Below are 21,771 nucleotides of genomic sequence, written 5' to 3'. Positions count from 1 at the left end.
GACCCCATGGACTGCAGCCCACCAGGCTCCTCCATCCATGGGATTTTCCAGGCAAGAGTACTGGAGTGGGGTGTCATTGCCTTCTCTGTGATGGGAATGTAACATGGCAGAAAAAGAAAAAAGTGGCTTGGCTGCAGAAAATAGTTTGGTGTTTCCTCACCCAAAAATTAATCAAAATTTTCATAAGATCCATTATTTCTACTCCTAGGTATAAATTGAGAGCAGGGACTCAAACAGATACTTGCATACCCAGTGTTATTCACAACAGAACAAATATTGCTTGATACTACTTATATGAGGTACCTAGAGCAGGCAAATGTATAGAGACAAAGTAGAACAGAAAGTTAACAGAAGGTAGGGAGTAGGGAGTAACTTCGTGTATACACTTTGTGCTTGGGATGATGAAAAAGTTCTAGAAATGCAAAGTGGTGATACTTGCATAATATTATGAATATACTTAATGCTACTAAATTATACACTTTAAAATGGTAAAAATGTAACATTTTTTGTTTTCTATAATTTACCACATACACACAAGCCTCCAAAGAGAAAGAAACATAGGGCTAAAAGGTTTTGCACCCATTTTCAAATCCTGTTATATTTGGTCCTGTTTTTGACCCATTTCATGTTTGCTTCACTCCCCACAGAGAGCTTTTTAGTGTGGGCTCAGTGTGCTTGAAGTTGCCGTGGTGAACGTGGTTAGGTTACAATCCACTGGTTTTGCTTGCTTCTTACATTTGTTAAAATTTTTGAGGGTGGATGGGTGGGGGTGAGGTAGTTTAAAGCGGGAAAACAATGCATGTTGGATTTCCCATTCCAACTAGAAAAGCGTGCTTTTGTGGCAAACCGAAAGGCTAGGAATCAAGGGTGATGAAATACAGGCTTTCCGGCCCTCACTCTGTTCCTGATTTCTGGTTGTGGGAATCTGTTCTGAATCCAACTGCAAGTGGAAAACCCATCTTTGGCAGAGCAGCCAGAGAGGCCCTCCTGCCAATCCCCCAAATGTGCTGCTGAGACTTTGGCCCTGTGAGGATGGAGCTGAAGCTGTCTTCCCGAGATCTGTGCAGCTGTCAAGGTGGCTGTGATGGCACTGTGACTGGCCTCTGCACCGAATTTTGGCAGTGACCTTGAGACCTGCCAGCTCAAACAGCTGTCCTGGTTCTTTGTCTATTGCCATTATTACTTGTCCAAGGGGCTGAAGGGAAGGGCTAGACTCCTCTGGCTCTGTCCTTCCCAGAGTCTGGCAAGTTCCAACTGTGGTGTCTTGCTCTCCCAGTGCCTGCCACCCACTCGGCATGGGGGCGGGGGCGGGGGGTAGTCCAGGTGTGCTGAGTGTGGGTGGCTGCTAGTTCTACCTCTGGCTCAGCTCCCAGTCCCTGAGAACCAAGTGGCCGTGTCCGATCATCAGCCCGTGCACAGACAGGCTCCACGTGGGGACCTGCTTGGCAGCTTTGTGGAGAGATGCTCGGTGACAGTTGAAGATCTTGGAAGGTAGAGGAGCCAAAGGTGCTTCTTATGTCCCAGAAGTATGAGTCCACTTTCTGGAAGCGACAAATTTCTTGGGGGAAATGAAGGTCATCAGAAACATCCAGAGCAAGAAAGAGAAAGCTTTTTGAAATCGCCAGCCACTCAGAGTGGCAAGTGTATTCTGAAAACTCCTCCCCTTTCCCTTGTCCTCATCCTGTCCTTTTCCTTTTAAGCGGCTTTATTATTATTTTTTAATCTGCCTTTGTCATTGGACATTTATTGACAGAAATCAAATTGCTGTGTTTCTGGGCAAAGCGCCGGCTGCAGAGAGGTGTGGTTCCCGAGGAATGAGACACGCAGCCCAACAGCTGAGCCTACAGTGTCCTCACATAACCTCCCTGCCTTAAATATCGCCAATATTTAGCCTTGCCTTATAAAGTAAAAATGCACAATACCTTCCAGAGTTTCAGCAAGCCCAAATGCCCCCCTCAGCTCAGTTATATCTCCTGTATGTTGGAGGCAGGGCCATGCACCCCCACCACCCCAACCCCCCCGCGCAGACCTGCCCTCGGAGCCGCCAAGAGGTTACTAATCAGGGAGACTCCGCCATCGATCCGATGGTGGAGACCTGGGGATTTGTGTGCATTGTTTTTGCTGAAGCCTCCTGTGATTTCGGCGGGACCAGATCCTCTGCAGCGAACTCCATGTCGCAGCTTGTGGCTGCCTGTGTCCTGTGGTGAGAGCGGAGCCGCACAGGAGATCCTTTGTCTAGGAAGGCTAGGCAGAGAAGATCACTTTGGAGTTGCTAAGCTCTGCATTGCCATTGGCTGCACTCTTTGTGGGGCTGTTTTTGCAAAAGGCATGCCCAGCACGTCTACAGTGCTGGCAGGCCAGGGCTGCCTTTAAACACCATGATAATAATACCAAAAAGCAGTTTGCAGAACTGTTCCACTGTAGAGGCTTCCTCTGCAGAAGCAAGCAAGATGGCTACCTCGTGGGCTTCGCTGTGAAGAATGCAGAGGCTAATTAAGACAGACTTTAAGGGGAAAAAAGGGTATTTCCCTACTTCATCTTTATGCAAGGCTTTTTTTTCAGTGACTTTTAAAGTATACATTTTACATAAGCTCTTTAGGTTCTGCCTAGCAAACATGTTGATGATTTTAGATGGGATAAGTAGTTTTATAGAGAAATAGCCAAAAAAAATTTGGGGGGGGGGTGTGGGAGCTAATTTTTTTTTTCTCTTAAACGGAGGCTCATTTTGCAATTTGATTTTTTTTAGGTTGTAAAGGAAAACAAGAGGCCCCAGAGGGAAAAGAAGCCCAAAGTTTTAAAGGTAATCAGCTATTGATTAAATCATATTTAATTTTTTTCCATTTCATATAGTATTTTTCTGTCACTGAGGGGTAAATTTGGAGTACAGTGGATATGAGTTCTCCCAGATTTTCAGTAGATATATGAATTTTCACTCAACTAAAGTGTTTTATCTCTTTCTCTTTCTTTCTCTCTTTTTATATGCTACATAATGTGCATATTAGCATCCTTTATTTTCAACTCCACACAAGTCTGCAGAAGGAAAACTTTATATGCAAAGTGTTGTGAATAAAATTTGTGGCTTTTTTTGTAGCTCTCTTTGTAGCATCTGCATTTGTGATGTTGCACCAGTGTGTAAACTTAAGCTCTTAAGGAGAAAGACACTATTTAAAGTTGACAGCTATGATCCATTGTAGTTTTAATAGTCCTTCCATTAGACACTATTTTAAAATGTGTGATTTTTCTAAAGGAAAAGATGCTTAGAGGTTTTATTTCAATTTAAAATGTGTAAGCCATTGAGATTTTACAGCCAAATTACAATTGCTTAATCCCAAATTCTCATTATATCATCTTTAATTTTGGCATTCATGAAGCTGTAGGAATGAGTATGTTTCCTTTATTTTCTGTAATTTGCCTAATGAGTATTTAGTAGTTACCTAATTCAGTTATAAGCTAGCAGTCTGTGTTATGAGCTTTGTCTGGTATTTAGCAGGGTTAATTTAAAATCATATACACTACTAAAAGTTCAAGGCTAGCTTTAGTCTAGTAAATAGGTGCTTATGTGTTAAAGGTTTCAGGTAGTATGTTGTTATTCTGAATGTAAGTATCTTGAGCAGGCAACCTTTTTAATTCAAAAAGACATATTAAGCAATAAAATGACTGGTCTTTAAAAGTATATTGTGTATATATAATTAAAAATATCTTATCCTAATCTTAGTTTTTCTTTTGCAAATAAAGTGTTGGCACTCAAAGAGGAAGAACATGTTTGAACTATGGATGGGACACATTTTTTTTTCTCATCTGTTTCCTCAGTTGTATACCTTGAAAATGCTATTGACGTGCAGAACCAGACCTTACATTGCTTTCTAATTTGTCTGACCACTTCAAGTTTCTGCTTCCTGTGTGTACACAGCATTGCCATGTACATTTTTCATCAACCAACAAGTATTTATTTAATATTTACCGCACAGTCAGTTGTGTGCTAGGCACTGTGAAATGAATGAAATTGCTTGGCACAAATTCTCACTGGGCTTAGACAAATAGAATACTGGTTATTTTCAAGGTAAATTAAACCCTTCTCTGTTTTTCTTCTGCATATTGATCCACCTGCCTCCTTTTAATTTTTTCTCCTCCCCAAATTATAGAAGAATATCATTACAATCCCTAAATGTATATCTTATTCTCTTTTCACGCTCGCTGTATTGGGTATATCCATCTCAGGTATTTTGTCTTAAAATCTTCAAGGGAGAAGTAGTTTGAGTCTTGCTGTTATAAATGGCCCTCAGATTTGTGTGTGTGTGGGTGGGTGGGGGTGAGGTGGGGAGGCAGGTGGGGGGGCAGGTTGAGGGTGGGTGGGAAGGGGGCATAGAAGAAAGGAAGGAAACCACATGGACAAACTAATATGGTCTAACCCTGGTAGCTAAGTCATTACCTCCCTTTGCTATGAGGTAGAATTGGGCCTTGGGAATACTCTTGAATTCTGTTTATTTGGTTAGTCTGTGGGTGTCCTGTTACCTGAAATAAATTCCAGAAGTAAATATACTGTGTATTGCTTTTTTGAATCGTGGCAATGAACTCTGACTTTTAAAAAGAAATAAGTGCCTGTGTGTGGCTGATATTCATGTGCCACAACAAGCAGAACCAAATTGTTGCTCACTTCCTCTGTAGTTATCAGTTGTTGTACAAGAGTAAGGAAATGCTCTAAAAAGAAAAAAATTAATGATTTTCTGATGTTGACATTTTAAAATGTTTTCTTTAATTTTCTGTTGGGCATACCTTTTTGTTCTTCTCCAAAGACAGCTTTGTTTCTCTGCACCACAGAAGAAATGCTAAGATACTTTCAGATTTCAGCTTGATATGTGTAAAATACAGTTGAGCAAGTGTAGAATTTTTTTTTTTTTTGTAATGGCAAGTTATTTAATGTCAGTAAGTGTGCCTCACCCTCCCATTCCTGTTTTGATTCGATAGCCTCTCCAAAGTGGACGTATCAGAGAAAACATGGGCACTTTTCCCCAGCAGAGTTCGAAAGCTGTTAAGGCCCTGGTCCGCTGGACTCAGAAATGATTGCAGGTGCAGTCTTTCCACAGCAGGCCTTGGGCTTCTCTGCTCAAGGGGAAAAGCCCGCCCGTTCTACAGGGTTCCCGAGGTCTTCCGTTCTTCTGCAGCCCGGCGCTGGGAGCTGTGCCGCTAGAAACAGTGGTAGGCTCGGACACTGCAGAAGTAGCCCCCGTACACACTGAGGAGATTCATGGAGGTGAAGAAGGTCTTGCAGCCCATGTCAGGTAGTTGCTTGGCAGTTGGCATGTTGTTCCCTGGATGCTGCCGCTCTCTCCTGTCCAACTGAGGCCTCCAGCCTGCCTTGATCTCTTAGCGCAGCTGGAAGCAGCACCTGGACTGGACCAGTTCAAGCATAGATATAACCCTAAAGGAGATGTTAAGAAAACTAAATCTGCATTTCGGGAGGGAGGCTGGAGAAAAAGGAAAACTTTCCATTTAGGATTTTATGGGTGAGGCCTTAACATTACAGTCAGCTGCTACTCAGGGATCAGTGATGGGACTCTTCAGGTTACAGTTTTGCTTTTGGCCTTATGCCTGAGTGCTGCTCTTCTTCCTTGGATTCTGGCCTCTGAAGTCTTCAAATCTCTTCAGTCCTTGCTCTTGGTCAGGGTAGTTGCTACCTATAAGTATCCTGACTGATTTTCATCTTCATAATCTATTAGGAAGTAGTTGGATAAATGAACAGAGAAGGCAATGGCACCCCACTCCAGTACTCTTGCCTGGAAAATCCCATGGATGGAGGAGGCTGCAGTCCATGAGGTCGCTGAGAGTTGGACACGACTGAGTGACTTCACTTTCACTTTTCACTTTCATGCATTGGAGAAGGAAATGGCAACCCACTCCAGTATTCTTGCCTGGAGAATCCCAGGGACGGCGGAGCCTGTTGGGCTGCCATCTGTGGGGTCGCACAGAGTCGGACATGACTGAAGTGACTTAGCAGCAGCAGTAGCAGGATAAATGAAGAGTCTGATTAAGGAAACTGGGAAGCTTGTCTCATCCTACTGTGAACCTACTAACTAAATCCTGAATCCAGTTATGGGTTAAAATTGCCTGTTGAGTCTCACACCTCTCATCTTTAAACAATCTATTTGAATTGGTAATCTGTATTCATGCTGTTATAATTCAATATTTAGAATTATAAATTGTGATCTCACATTCCTGACTAAAGAGAGCATTTTCCTCTAGCTGAAAGCACAGTTTCTTTTCAAAGTACTCTCATGGCCAGAATGGGTATCAAATGACTGGGGGATGAGGTTAGGGTGCTCAGCACAAACTCATTCCCTACTGGTGTTAGAGGGCCACGTTTCTGCCTTAACTCACTGGAGTTATTTTTATAGATGATAGCTTATTAGCTGTGCTTTAATTGTTCGCTTGATTCTTGAGAAAGGTAAGCGCATGAGATGATTCCAGGCCGTGTTTCATGAATGTGTACTTATGAGAGGCATGGTTTGGAACTTTTCTTGGCAGAAACCTGTATGTAAATAACCATTGCTTTATGTTTTGAGGTAGAAGGATATATACCCTTAGAAAAAGTCAATTCAAGGCAACATCACTTTGGTTAGGTTGTCAGTCATTGTGTCTGGAGAAAATCAGATTGCACAATTAGTTGGAAATATTGGAGAGAATTTAAGAAAGGGATTTTTTTAAAAAAGGGTGAGGGCAGGATTCGGAAAAATTTAGGGATGACAAAGCATCCTAGGGCTGAGGACAGCAGACATACTGCCCCTCCTAGGCCTGAAGGGATGGCACCCCACTCAGGTACTTTTGCCTAGAAAATCCCAGGGACGGAGGAGCCCAGTAGGCTGCAGTCCACGGGGTCGCTAAGAGTCGGACACGACTGAGTGACTTCACTTTCACTTTTCACTTTCGTGCATTGGAGAAGGAAATGGCAACCCACTCCAGTGTTCTTGCCTGGAGAATCCCAGGGACGGGAAGCCTGGTGGGCTGCCATCTATGGGGTCGCACAGAGTCGGACACGACTAAAGTGACGCAGCAGCAGGCCTGAAGGGATAAGGGCTTGGGAGCAGAAAGTCAGGTAGGATAGCTGTTGCTAAATAGAACAGGACTGTTCTATTGAGTGGCCTGTGGTAATGGGATCTTTCTTCAGCAAGAAAGTCATGGGGAGGTGGGTATGGAAATAAATACTCTGCCCTCCAGTTTTTTGCTGCTTTCATTGGTTTATCCCAACCAGAACCCAAAAGGAGCAAGGGAGCCTACTAATGAGATATATCTTGGTCAGCCTCCTGTGTCTTATAAGAGGATGTAGAAGATGGAGTGGGGACCTGAAAGGACAAATAAAATATATTCAGCATCACTAAATGACCACAGGGACAGTATGGTAGGGTCAAAACAGAACCATGATTATGTAAGAAAGTAACACTGACAGGGTTGAGTAAAGTTTATATAAGAACTCTATACTATTTTTGCAACGTATCTGAAAACCTAAAATCATGTCAGCATGAAAAGTGTGGGTATCCCTGAGAGTGAACTGCATTTATTCATTCTGTAATTTCTTGACTGGTAAGAAACATTTTCTAGCTATTTGGTTATAAAATATCATCACAGTATTATATTTTGAACAAATACAAAGAAATATCAGGGGACATTAAACCAGGAAATTGTCTACAAATGATTTAGAAAAGAAAAAAAAGAAAAGAAAACCAAGTGATCTTCCTGCTAGCTTCTGTGCTGGCAGCCCTGCTCTTCACTGCTTCCTTCCTTCCTTGATGATGCTGATAAAAAAAAGTGGTTGAGGGGGCAGGGAGGTATGGAATGAGGGGAAATAAGACACGTCTCACTAAGAGAAGGACAAGATAATGGCATGTAGCTATACTGATTAGTCTTTTTGAAATATCTTTTAAAAGGAGAATCAAATCATAAATGAATCACCTTTCATATGTGATCTTGATTTACATGACAGTGATATTCAAAATATTTAGTACCATCATTGCCTGGCACACAGTTAATGCTCAATGAGTCTTCTTTCTTGAAAAACAGTATTATTAACATTCAGTCGATACTTTTTTAGCCCATACTAAATGCTGGGCTACAATGGTGTATAAGTCCAAAGTGATCCCTGCCCTCAAAGAGATTGAGGGCAAAAAAAAAAAAAAACAAATTATTAAATTACAAATTGTGGTATATACTTTGAGGGAAAAAAACAAACCAAAAAAATTTCCAAGATAGAGCAAAACACCCCCTAGGGAAATTTACTTGGTACCTTTGAAAACTATTTCCTTCATTTGTAAATTGTTACATATACTAGTGAGGGTTCAAAAGTACCAAATTAGATACAATTGAGTTACCTTGTTTATCTTAAAAACTCATTAAGTTACTAGAAATGAAAGATAACAAGGTTACTAAAGCTTTGTCTCTGCACACTTATCTACAACTTTGTTTCAGTTGGTTAAATCATTGGTAAAGTGATTTAAGTCTAGTTATAAAGTAACTTTCTATGACTTATAGCAGCAACTCGCTGCAAATTTTAGTGACATCCTATAGTGATCTTGATGGTTATTGGGGGCATAGGGAGGCATAGTGATAGTTTCTTTGTGTTTCGTTTTTGTTTTAAAAATTTTGGCCACACCACATGGCATGTGAAATCTTAGTTCTCTGACCAGGGAACTGAACCTTTACCCTGTGCAGCTGAAGCTCAGAATTCTAACTACTAGACCACTGGGAAGTCCTATGACTTACATAGTCCCAGGCAAGAAATCCCAGACATCTGAATATAACAGACCATCAGGAGGGAAAAATTCAGAGTGAGTGGTAAGAGTATTCGCAAAGGGATACCAGCTTTAAAAAAAAAACAACAAAAGAAAACCCCACAAACATATAATTTGGAAGAAGATAATCTTAGCATATAAGGTGATCATATAAAACTTAAGAATGTAGCTTTATGATTCAACAACACATGGTCCTTATTTTCCTCCTTATGTCATGTGCTGGCAAAAACTATCAAAGATGTGTGCTCATTCATCAATGTTTATTCACACGCTCAAAGGCACACATGGGGCTTCTGGTTTGCATATCCAGAAATTGTAACATAGCATTTTGCCCAGGGATGATGAGACTGATTTCAGGGCTGAGTTCTCACTAAGCCAACTCACACACAGTCAAGTCATTCATTTATCACTGGAACACGAACATTTCCAGTGATTCAAGACTCATGTCCATTTTGTAATTTCTAGGAATGATCCCAAACAGAATGAGAGTGAATAGAAGCCAAGTAGGGTAAATAGGCTTGAAGAAAATTTCATTCAGGCTACAAAAAAAGTCTGTTGAATTCTTCTGAGCTCAGAAAAGAACATATGCTTTGTGTCTTGAATCCTTATGCTCATCTGATAATGTGTTTGTGTTTTGATAGTGCTAGATTCGTACTGTTTTCAGATGTCTGCCTTCTTTACTGTATAGCTCTCCATGTATTGGCTAGAATATCATCTCAACAGATAGGGAAAAAGAGCCAAGATAGGAACTGTTAGTTAAATTTTTGTTAAAACCTTACTAGTGTCTGAAATCATCTTCAAGTTGTAGTTAATTTGATAATGGAATGCCTTTCAGTATTCAAAGTGTGTCATAAAAATATGTTTTTAAAGATGTGATGGCAAGATTTGCCCACTGTAGTTGGCTTATTCCAGAGAAAGAAGATTACAGTGTCATTCTTTAACCTGTTCTTGTGCTTCATAGTTTTAAATACTAACTTTTATTCCTTTTTGAACTAAAAACAGGACTTTCTGCACTTGAAAAAATTTAAGAGATGGTACAGTTTTATTATGTCTATAATTTAGTGATATATGAATTTGATTAAAGCATAGGTTCTTTTCATGGTTTTAGAGAACCAGATGTTAAATAATAAACTTAGTTTAGGAAGTTAGTTATGTTTAAATAACAAAACTATTTATTTTAAACATTATATTGTGTGTTGTTTAATTTTAAATTTAGTACACAAAAATACACATAGGATCATAAGATAATTATACACATAAGCAAATTATTTAATGCATGTTACATTGCTTAGGATAGCTGGACACATAGAAATTTCTCAATCAGTGGTATTATTATTAAATCTAAAAATATAATTTATCCTACTAAAAATATTAAGTGAGCCTTTAGGAAAATGTGTATTTTTTTTTTTTACCAATGTATTCCCTTTCTTTATATCCCCCAAAGCCTTTCCTTTCTTTTTAAAAATGTCATTTCTGCTTTTTGTAAATGAGAAGTATCAGAAAGAAGACTTTAAACCTTGAAAATATTAAATTTCTCTTTCCCCCCTTTTTTATATGTATATATTTTATAGAATCAATAATTCTATAATAAAGACTAGAATATCATCTGTATGAAATATAATCTCACAGTTGATAATTAGTTTCTATTATAGAATTCAGCTACACAATGGAGATAAACATAGAGAATAGACTTATAGACACGGTGTGGTGGGGAGGAGAAGGTGGGATGTATGGAGAGAGTGACATGGAAACATACATTTTCATATGTAATATAGCCAATGGGAATTTGCCCTATGATTCAGGGACAGTTCTGTAACAACTTAGAGGGGTGGGATGGGGAGGGAGGTGGTGGGAGGCTCAAAAGGGAGGGCACATACATATACTTATGACTGATTTATGTTGATGTTTGGCAGAAGCCACCACAATACTGTAAAGCAATTATCCATCAATTAAAAATAAACAGGTTAAAAAAGCCTCAGCTGCAAAGAAAAATGTGGACTAGGATGAGCACTTGAAACAGGATATAAGTTATAGTGTTGTTTGCAAGTTATGTGCCTTAAGCGTGATTTCTTCTAGATAAGAATCACATGAGAACACTCTCACTCAATTGTCACAAAGTTTAAATATCTTAAATATCTGAATATATTTTTTTCTTGGAAAAATATTTTTATTCATACTTATCATCTTGTGTATTCATTCTACTTTAGAAAGGGGGAAAATCTAATAACTGTTTATTCCATTTCTTGAAATAAGTTTAACTAATGTTATTTTAGATGTAACTTCTCTGATAATGGAAAACACAAATCTGAAATTTTCTTGAGTGTTTATTTTTTGACTTTTTGCCACTTGGCTTCTGGGATCTTAGTTCCACTACTAAGATGCAGTTGTTCCACTATAGTAGTCCACTACTAAGGGTGGAACCTGTGCTCCCTGCACTGGAAGCATGGAGACGCAACCACTGGACTTCCGGGGAAGTCCCTGAGTATTTAAATTTTGATATGGTAAGATATTTAGTGCTTTTGATTACTTTTCATTAAAAAAAAAAATTTTTTTTTTAATTTTAAAATTTAAACTGTGTGTTTTTTTGTGGTATCAACAGTACCCAAAAGCAGGTGCTTGACTGAGAGAAAGTTAATTGAACTCTCTGAGAACTGTTTTCATTATCTTTAAAGGGGGAGCAATAACTAATCCACAGGGTTGTTTAGCAGATTACCTAATTTTAATTTTTACTAAATTTATCCCACACAGAGTGGATGTTCATTAAATGATAGCTGTCAACATCATGACTGTTTTTGTTATGACTGTTAATATCAAATAAAATCCTTTATAGAATATTGATGTGTTTAGATTTGTAGTTGCTTTTATTATTCTTTAAGCTAGATTGTCAACCTCTTAAGTTTAGAGCAGCATTTAACTCTATGTTCTGCGGTCTTAGTGTAATACCTTCTACCTACAACTCAATACTTGTTGGTTTAATGAATGATTGAATTAATGCATTTTATGGCCTAACTTTAGTCAGTTAGGTCTGAACTGCTGAAATTATTATAGTGACATCTAGGTATGTAAGGAAAACCACTTTCTGAAATCATCAAGCCAGTCTTGGGTAGTATTGATAATGAATTGCTATGGAAATCAGGATATATATATATTTATTTTTTTTAATTTGATTAATTCTTCAAATTTTATTTGAAAAAATCAAACCTACAAAAAAGATGAAAGAATAACACATTGTGCATCAGTACTCTTTCTTTTTTTGCTGAGCCATGTGACAGTTTACCTATAAATACTGCAGCATGCCTCTCCTTAACTACAATACAATGATCATACTGCAGACCTTTAATGATTCAGAGGATACTGTCCCTTTAAAAATCTTCTCAATTGTTCTTCCCCTCCCCACAAATCCTTTTTAGGTGTTTCCTCCTGATCCAGCCTGTAATCTTAGATCATGTCTTGGATTTGGTTGTCTTGCCTCTTTGCACTCCTTTATCTCCTCTTCCCACCATTGTGTGTGTAAGTGTTTTTTCATTGGTGATTTTGAACACTACTTCTCTTTCTTCACATTTTTGTAAAATGTTTTGATTTGAGGATCAAGTCATCTGGGTAAATTACAATAAATTTCAGGTTTCAGATAGGTTATCCAATCTACATTAACTATTGGGGCCTTTGTTGGAGATTGTCCAATGCTTCCTGGATTGGATCCTAAATTCTTAATTAGAAGAGATTAGCAGATTGGAAAACTAAATGTGGTTGGCTAAACTCAGAGATTAAATTGACCTGCCACATCTATACCAAGTGGTAGCAGGGAGTGGAAGAGAAAGGGATGCCTTAATTATTGGCTAACTGAAATAAAGAAATGAAAAATAAAAAAAGAAGCAGAGGTATTTATAGAGCCATGGGGAAGCACTTGTAAAGCTACTATTATTGGCTTGAAGTCAGGTTATTGATGAAACTTATAAAATTCTGAATGTTATTTGCAGATTAAAACAAAAGGAAGCTATTTCAAAACAATGATTTTTGTCACTCAGCACACTTGAAATCTCGTTTATGTCTCACTTAACAGACAGTATAAAATAGCTGCACTGCAGGTTAGAACATTTCATCAGAAATTTAATCCAGCTATCCAGGGTTTATTTAAAGCCTCTGATATTTGATCACTTCATTAAAACAAGTTGGAACCATCCGAAAGCTGAGTTACCTGGGCCATGTTTTCTAAGATACTGTGCATCATGACATGCCATAGTTATATAAGGGACAGTCTAACTTCTCAGTATAATTTCTAGTGAAAAAGTGTCTGTCAAGACTAACTTATGTGCTGCCCATGGCCAGAATTTTCTATTTTGATTTTCAACTAAGAAAATTCAGTAGTATTTGTTGGTCAAACCATGTAATATGCTCAACTCCAAAATGAGGAAGCATCTCATCTTCCTACTTCATTCTTGTTAGCTTCATTAAAATTAAAAAAATACCTTGACATAATTTCAAACAACAGAAAAGCTGTAAGAATACTACAAAGTATTCTCATATACCATTCACCTAGGTTACTCATGTTAACATTTTATCTTATTTGTTTTATGTCTTCTCATGTAGATTTTCCCCCTTAAATTATTTGAGAGTAATTTCAGATGTGAAATTGAGGTTGTAAAGATGAGGTTTCTTTACCCCTAAATACTAAAGTTTGTATTTCCTATAAACAAAGACCTCATCTTGCATAGCTATAATACAATAATCAAAATTGGGAGTTAACATTGATACAATACTATTACCATCTACTGATCAAAATTCACCATCTGTCCTTAATGCAGTGCATATCAAAAATAATTTCAGATTATAAATTGCATTCAGTTGTTCTATCTCATTAGTCTTGTCAGCCTGACATTTTCAAAGAGTATACCTCAGTTAGAATGTCTCTTATATGGGTTTATTTGATACCAAGGGAACATTGCATGCAAAGATGGGCACAATAAAGGAGAGAAATGTTGTGGACCTAACAGAAGCAGAAGATATTAAGAAGAGGTGGCAAGAATATACAGAAGAACTATCCAAAAAAGACCTTCATGACCCAGATAATCACAATGGTGTGATCACTGACCTAGAGCCAGACATCCTGGAATGAGAAGTCAAATGGGTCTTAGGAGGCATCACTATGAACAAAGCTAGTGGAGGTGATGGAATTCCAGTTGAGCTATTTCAAATCCTAAAAGATGATGCTGTGAATGTGCTTTGAATGTGCTTCAGTCAATATGTCAGCAAATTTGGAAAACTCAGCAGTGGCCACAGGACTGGAAAAGGTCAGTTTTCATTCCAATTCCAAAGAAAGGCAATGCCAAAGAATGCTCAAACTACCGCACAATTGCATTCATCTCACACGCTAGCAAAGTAATGCTCAAAATTCTCCAAGCCAGGCTTCAACAGTAAGTGAACCATGAACTTCCAGAAGTTCAATCTGGATTTAGAAAGGCAGAGGAACCAGAGATCAAATTGCCAACATCCGCTGGATCATCAAAAAAGCAAGAGAGTTCCAGAAAAACTTCTGCTTTATTGACTATGCCAAAGGCCTTGACTGTGTGGATCACAGCAAACTGTGGAAAATTCTTAATGACATGGGCATACCAGACCATCTGACCTGTCTCCTGAGAAATCTGTATGCAGGTCAAGAAGCAACAGTGGAACAACAGACTGGTTCCAAATTGGGAAAGGAGTATGTCATGGCTGTTTATTGTCACCCTGCTTATTTAACTTACATGCACAGTATATCATGTAAAATGCCGGGCTGAATGAAGCACAAGCTGGAATCAAGATTGCTATGAGAAATATCAATAATCTCAGATTTTTGGATGACACCACACTTAGGGTAGAAAGCAAAGATGAACTAAAGAGCCTTTGATGAAAGTGAAAGAGGAGAGTGAAAAAGTTGGCTTAAAGCTCAACATTCAGAGAACTAAGATCATGGCATCTGGTCCCATCACTTCATGGCAAATAGATGGGGAAACAGTGGAAACAGTGAGAGACTATATTTTGGGGGGCTCCAAAATCATTGCAGATGGTGACTGTAGCCATGAGATTAAAAGACGCTTACTTCTTGGAAGAAAAGCTATGACAAAGCTAGACAGTATATCACAAAGCAGAGACATTACTTTCCCAACAAAAATCCATCTAGTTAAAGTTTCAATTTTTTCCAGTAGTCATGAATGGATGTGAGAGTTGGACTATAAAGAAAGCTGAGCACCAAAGAATTGGTGCCTTTGAACTGTGGTATTGGAGAAGACTCTTGAGAGTCCCTTGGACTGCAAGGAGATCCAACCAGTCCATTCTAAAGGAAATCAGTCCTGAATATTCATTGGAAGGACTGATGCTGAAGCTGAAACTCCATTACTTTGGCCACCTGATGCGATAAACTAACTCATTGGAAAAGATCCTGAAGCTGGGAAAGAGTGAAGGCGGGAGGAGAAGCGGACAACAGAGGATGAGATGGCTTGATGCCATCACTGACTCAATGGACATGAGTTTGACCAAGCTCCAGGAGTTGGTGATGGATAGGGAAGGCTGGCGTGCTACAGTCCATGGGGTCGCAAAGAGTCAGACACGACTGAGCGACTGAACTGAACTGATGTTTGCTCATGATTAGATTCAGATTATGCATTTTTAACAAGAATGCCACAGAAGTGAGTTAGCAGTGCTTTGGTTTTTATTGTTGTTGTTGGTTGTTTTGTTTTTGATTTTGCCTGTGCTAGGTCTTCATTCTAGTACACATACGGGCTCAGGCTCAAAGCTGCGTTCCCTGCATTGGAAGGCAGATTCTTTTTTTAATAATTTATTTATTTTTAATTAGAGGATAATTGCTTTACAGTGTTGTGTTGATTTTTGCCATACATCAACATGGAAGGCAGATTCTTAACCAGTGAAACACCAGCGAAGTTCTTTGTTTTTTTGTTTTTTTTCAGTGAATTTATATCTGAAAGCACATGATGTCAGTTTGTTCCATAACTATGTTCTTAACATTGATCTCTTGGTTAAGGTGGCATCTGCCAAGTTTCTCCTAAATTACCCTTTTTCCTTCTGTAATAAATTTCTCCTGTAGAGATGCTTTAAGACTGTGTAAGCATTCTGTTACTTCTTAGTTTTTAGTATCCATTCATATTTCTTGACTGATATAATTATGATGGACTTCATTTTAAGCTGAACATTTTATTTGGTTATCTTTAAGTCATCTTAACTTTTCTTTGGACATAATAATGGCACATATTTTAAGTTTTGGAGGTTAAATGAAGGAAGCTTTTCAATAATAATGAAAAATGCCTCTGACTATTTAACGTCCTATTGCACAGTGTGACCAAATGGTTCATTTTGGTTGAGAAAGTTGGATTCTGGTCACTATATGATCAAATATGGGCATAGTAAGTATCTGGGATGTTGAAAAATGGAAGTGAGAAGATGATGAGGCTAAGTAGGTTTAGGATTGGAAGAGAATGTGACTCAGACTTCATTCCTTCTTTATCTTGCCCTTTCCACTCTTATCTTCCACACAACCCTATCTTACAAAAAACTCAATGCAAAAGAGAGAAGTCTAACTCAGAGGAACTCAGTGGAGACAAAGTAAAATAGAAGATAACCAGTCAATCAGTAACAGCTTATTCCCTCAATCTAGGACAAAGTAGCATTAAAATTTTTTTTGTTGTTGATTGTGAGCTAGATAGGAAATAAATTACATTAATCATCTTTCAGGGTGTGTATAAATTACAAAACTTTACGTCCAGGTGATATTTATAGATTATCAGAATAGCAGGAAAAGTATACTAGCACCCAAGGTACAATTAATGATCTGAAACAAATATTAAAGTGTAGTCAAAATTTTGTTGAGCAAGAAAATACAAACATCAGTATGATTTAAAAGGAAATCCAATGAACTCATTTAAACTAATTTTAAATTACAAAAAAAGAATAATCTTGAAGGAAATGTATGAAGAAGCAGAGGACAGTCCCCCCTCAATTTGCGGGGGATGTGAGCAGGACAGCACACTTCAATCTGTGGGGAACTCAAGCAGAGGACAGGACCCCCTCAGTCTACAGGGGACTCTATCAGAGGTCAGGGCCCCCTCAATCTGCAGGGGACCCAAGCAGAGCACAGGCCTCTGGGTCCTGGGGCTGCATGTGAGGCCTGGTGCTCCATTCCACCCCTCCTGCTCAGCTACTTGCCCCTATAGCTGAGTGACCACACCTTGCTTATGACATGGTTGTGGGCATACAAGGTCTGTCACATGCTTTTCAACTATCTACCTGGCTTCGGGACTCTGAGATACTAGAGAAGTCCAGCCACACTACAGCTGTCATCTCTGCATCCAGCTGACCCCACTTGGAGGAGGTCTCTTGGCCCCTGGCCACCCCCTGGGACTTATAGCCTGCCGGCAACCCCCAGCCTCTGCAGGTTCAAAGCCTTAGCCCTCTGGGTCCCTAGGCCCAGCATGGTCCATACTCACCTCCCATGCCAGAAGTGGCTGGGACCCCGCAAAACATCCTGCCGATTATGAGTCAGGTGACTGGGAGAGAAAGGCTGCAGCCACTAGAGGGGTGACCTGGGGAAGAGAACATACAACATAAGCTCTTAAGAAAAAAAGCCCCAGCATGTCCTCGCACAAGAATAAATTTGGAGGAACAGAGAAAAAAAAAAAGAAGAAATATATGAAGAAAATGAAAAATGTTCTTTGTATTCATTGTCCCTCCCTTCTTTAATCCTCCTTACTCTCACATCTGAAGGGTAGATCCTCTTAGTAGTTTTGTGGGCATTAAATAACAGCCTTATTTATTTGGCTGTGCCAGGTCTTAGTTGCAGCATGTAGACTCTTTAGTTGTGGCATGTGGGATCTAGTTCCCTGACCAGGGATCGAACCCAGGCCTCCTGCACTGGGATCATGAAGTCTTAATCACTGGACCACCAGCTTCCCTGGTGGCTCAGATGGTAGAGAATCTGCCTGCAATTCAGGAGACCCAGGTTTGATACATCCTGCTTTGGGAAGATCCCCTGAGGAAGGGAATGGCGACCCACTTCAGTATTCTTCCCTGGAGAATTCCATGGATTGAGAAGCCTGGCAGGCTACAATCCATGGGATTGCATGAGTGAGGGAATAAAACTTTGACTCTCACTGGGAAAGTCCCTAGCCTTATTTTTGAAATGTATTTTATATACAGTGAAATACCCAGGTCTTAAAAATATTACTTAACCAGTTTTGATGAATGCACAGTAAGACATCCATCTTTTCTGTCATCCTAGCACCTCTTCCTGGAGAAGGCAATGGCACCCCACTCCAGTACTTTTGCCTGGAAAATCCCATGGACAGAGGAGCCCGGTAGGCTGCAGTCCATGGGGTCGCTAGAGTCGGACACAACTGAGCGACTTCACTTTCACTTTTCACTTTCATGCATTAGAGAAGGAAATGGCAACCCACTCCAGTATTCTTGCCTGGAGAATCCCAGGGATGGGGGAGCCTGGTAGGCTGCCGTCTATGGGGTCGCACAGAGTCGGACACGACTGAAGTGACTTAGCAGCAGCAGCAGCAGCACCTCTTCCTAGTTAATCTGCTCCCCCTCCAAGCAACTACTGGGTTTATTTCTATCACCGTAGGTTGATTTTGCCTTTTCTATAATTTTTTCACATATTGAATTTTATAGAATATATTTTTCTGGGAGTATTTAGTATACTCACAGTTGTGCATGGATCACCACAATCAATTTTAGAACCTTTTCCTTATCCCCCCAAATAATGTATTTCACAGAAAAAGGATCATACTTTATAAGTGGTTTCTTTCATTTAACATAATGCTTTCAGGATTCATCCATGTTGTAGCACGTACCTTCCTCTCTTCCTGCATAATATTCCATTGTATGCATGCAGCGTATTTTACTTACTCAGTCACCAGCTGAGGTCCATTTGAGTTATTTCCACTTTTTGGCTCTTCTGAACAATGCCGATATGTGGATTCACTACAAGTTTTTGTGTAGACATGTTTTCATTTCTCATGGGTACATACCTAGGAATGGAATTGCTCAGTCATGTTAATTCTATGTTTAACTCTTAGAGGAACTGCCAGTGTATGAAAGATCCAATTTCTCTACATTCAGGCCAATGCATTTTTATGCAAGGGCTTTTTCTGGGTGTGAACATATATTTTCATTTGTCTTGCATAAGTAGAATTTGAATTGCTTGTAGGGTAGATGTATGTTTAATATTTTAAGACTCTTCCACTGAAATTATGAGACTATTAATTGCTCTGCATCTTCTCCAACATTTGGCTTGTCAGTTGTTTTATTTAGTCATTCTAGTTATAGCTGTGTTCTTGTCAATTGTTACCCATTAAATGGCTCTATAATAGCTGCTTTAATTATAACAATGTATTCATTTTAAACATTTTATTATTTATTTATTTTTGGTGCACTGGGTCTTTGTTGCTGCATTTGGGCTAGTTTCTAGTCGTGGTTCAAGGGCTTCTCCTTTGGTGTCTTCTTTTGCTGGGGAGAATGGGCTCTAGGTGCAGGAGTTCAGTAGTTGCAGCGAGCAGGCTTAGTTGTCCCCCCAGGCATGTGGAATCTTCCTGGATCAGGGATTGATCCTGTGTCCTCTGCACTGGCAGGCAGATTCCTAGCCTTTGGACCACCAGGAAAGTCTTACTGTAATTTATTTTTGAATAATAGTTTATATATTACCTAAAATAGTAGCATTATCAAATTACAATAGCATTGTCAGGAAAATATTATTGTTCAGGAGAAATAATTGGCTTCTGCTTTTTCATCATTATAATTATTGCTAAAGTAAACATATTTGATTGAACACAGATTTTTTAAGATGTTATATAATTATCTTTTTAAAGATGTTATATAACGGAGAAGGCAATGGCAACCCACTCCAATACTCTTGCCTGGCAAATCTCATGGACAGAGGGGCCTGGTGGGCTGCAGTCCATGGGGTCGCTAGGAGTCGGACATGACTGAGTGACTTCACTTTATTTTTTCACTTTCATGCTTTGGAGAAGGAAATGGCAACCCACTCCAGTGTTCTTGCCTGGAGAATCCCAGGGACGGGGAGCCTGACGGGCTGCTGTCTCTGGGGTCTCACAGAGTCGAACACGACTGAAGCTACTTAGCAGCAGCAGCAGCATAGGTTATAAAGATGTTATATAATGTCAGATAACATTAAGCCTATAATAACTATGAAAAAAAATAAAGTTAAAGGTGACGTAAGTTTTTTTTGTAAGAGTTTGTGTTTAGTTTTGTTAACTGTAGAGAGGAGACAATTTATCCTGTAGCTTTGCTGTTTATCGGCCTTTAATCTTTAGATTAAAACATAAATAGAACATAGAAAAGAGGAATTGAAGTTCAAGATGTTTCCTGATAGCATAAAAACCTCATGCTTGGTCTAAAAAGAGTTCAAATTTCTAAATAAGGTAGATTACATCAGATAATACTGACAGTAGTTGGAAATAAGAGCACTTACAAATAACATCAGTAAGATTTATGATGTTATGGGGAACGATAGAGGTGCCTGGAAATTTAAAATAAAGGAGAAAAAAACGTAGTAAGTTGTCAGCTTCACAAAAGAAGAAATATAAATGTCCAAGAAATAAGTTTTAAATGGTCAGCCTCTATAATAAGTTGAAAAGCATACATTATTCTATCTTTTTTCCTTTCCATATGAATTTGGAAAGCTAAAAGAACATGATCAGAAAATATGGAAAATTTGACTTAAAATGGGACAGTCTATGCACTCTGTGAGAAAATACATTGGTACTATCTTCCTTCTTCCCTGAAGTGCTGAAATGGTAAAGAATCCGCCGGCCAATGCAGGAGACGTGGGTCTGATCCTTCGGTCAGCAAGATCCCCTAGAGTAGGAAATGGCAAGCCACTTCAGCCTCCTTGCTTGGAAAATTCCATGGATAGAGGAGCCTGGCAGGCTACAGTCATGGGTTCTCAAAGAGTCAGACACTGAGCCACTGAGCACTACCACTATCTTTCTGGAGAGCAATTTGGATAGTCTTGAAAGTATATGGCTACTTCAGTCCAAAGAAAGGACTCATAGCCCTTTGTTCTATTCTGTGGAGTATAATCCATCACTGATATATAACTGAAGGCTTAAGGGAGACTTGCCATATCAGGTTCCCAGGATGAAGTAGGACTGATGGATGAAGGGTGGGACGAAACGGCACACTGGACAGTTTCTTGTTACTGTTTGCACTTAAGCAGAGGTTGGTGGATTGCTTGATAGAGGAGTTGCAGATAGTTGGTGCTTGGCCTTACTAGATGGACTCCATGCCCTTGAAAGTCTCTTCTAACCTTGCGATCCTCTCAGCAGCTTAAGCAGAAAACACAGATGGCCACTTCATAACTTACTTAGCCACTAAGCTTGTGTAGTAAGGGTTTTATATCAGAGCATGGTTAGCCTCTGGTGTATCTGTCCCATAATTAGTAAAACCCAGCTGGCACTGCAGGCAAAGGGTAAGATGTATAAAACTTCAATGTAAATAATCTTAAAATGCCAGACATGAAAGATTCCACTATTTTTATGTAGCTGGGTTCTCACTTCTTAGAACTACATATAATGATGTGTAAGTTTAGCTCAAGGTGAATTTTTCTTGGGATGTGTAAAGGAGATGATTGTATTTGCTGGTATCATTGTGTTTCCTAGTACCAAGTACATTGTTTTATGATTTGTTGCCTACTGCCACTGCAAATCCTTTTTTATCACTTCTTTAGAATTTCAGCTTTGGGTTTATTCCCGCCAGACATTTTCATATTTTTCAGATGAATTCTACACTTGTCCTTTTTTCCATGATAATTCCATGAAGCAATATATTATTTTTAACAAACTTATTTTTCTTGTTTTGTGTTTATTTATTTTACTGTACAAAAATATCAAACTTTATTTTTTTTTAAATTAATTTTTTCCACCCTGCATTGAGATATAATTGACATATAACACTGTACAAGGTTAAGGTGTTCAGTTCA

General features: G+C 39.1%; 1 protein-coding gene and 1 pseudogene across 9 annotated transcripts in view; one reads left to right on the top strand and one right to left on the bottom strand.

Annotated features, from left to right (window-relative positions):
• Nucleotides 1-21,771, top strand: part of TET1 (tet methylcytosine dioxygenase 1) — a 132,383-nt gene that overhangs the window by 42,023 nt on the left and 68,589 nt on the right. For 6 of the 9 annotated variants that reach the window (XR_015157096.1, XM_086382637.1, XM_086382635.1 and 3 more), the window contains exon 3: nucleotides 2,747-2,800. Coding sequence is in view for 5 of the 9 variants with exons in the window: in XM_086382637.1 (XP_086238763.1) it covers nucleotides 2,747-2,800 (54 nt within the window). In the remaining 4 variants the exon portion in view is untranslated. Of the gene's footprint in view, nucleotides 1-1,913; nucleotides 2,522-2,746; nucleotides 2,801-21,771 lie in introns of those variants that run through there. The other 3 variants (XM_086382644.1, XM_086382642.1, XM_086382643.1) reach the window with 2 other exon arrangements.
• Nucleotides 5,020-5,301, bottom strand: LOC147343007 (cytochrome c oxidase assembly protein COX14 pseudogene; annotated as a pseudogene).

Source organism: Bos grunniens, chromosome 28 (genome assembly GCF_055505025.1).
Source record: "Bos grunniens cultivar Pamir isolate PY7600 chromosome 28, Bosgru_T2T1.0, whole genome shotgun sequence".
Taxonomy (NCBI): domain Eukaryota; kingdom Metazoa; phylum Chordata; class Mammalia; order Artiodactyla; family Bovidae; genus Bos; species Bos grunniens.
Note: the sequence above shows the minus strand (reverse complement) of the source record. Positions and strands in the feature narration are given on the sequence as shown.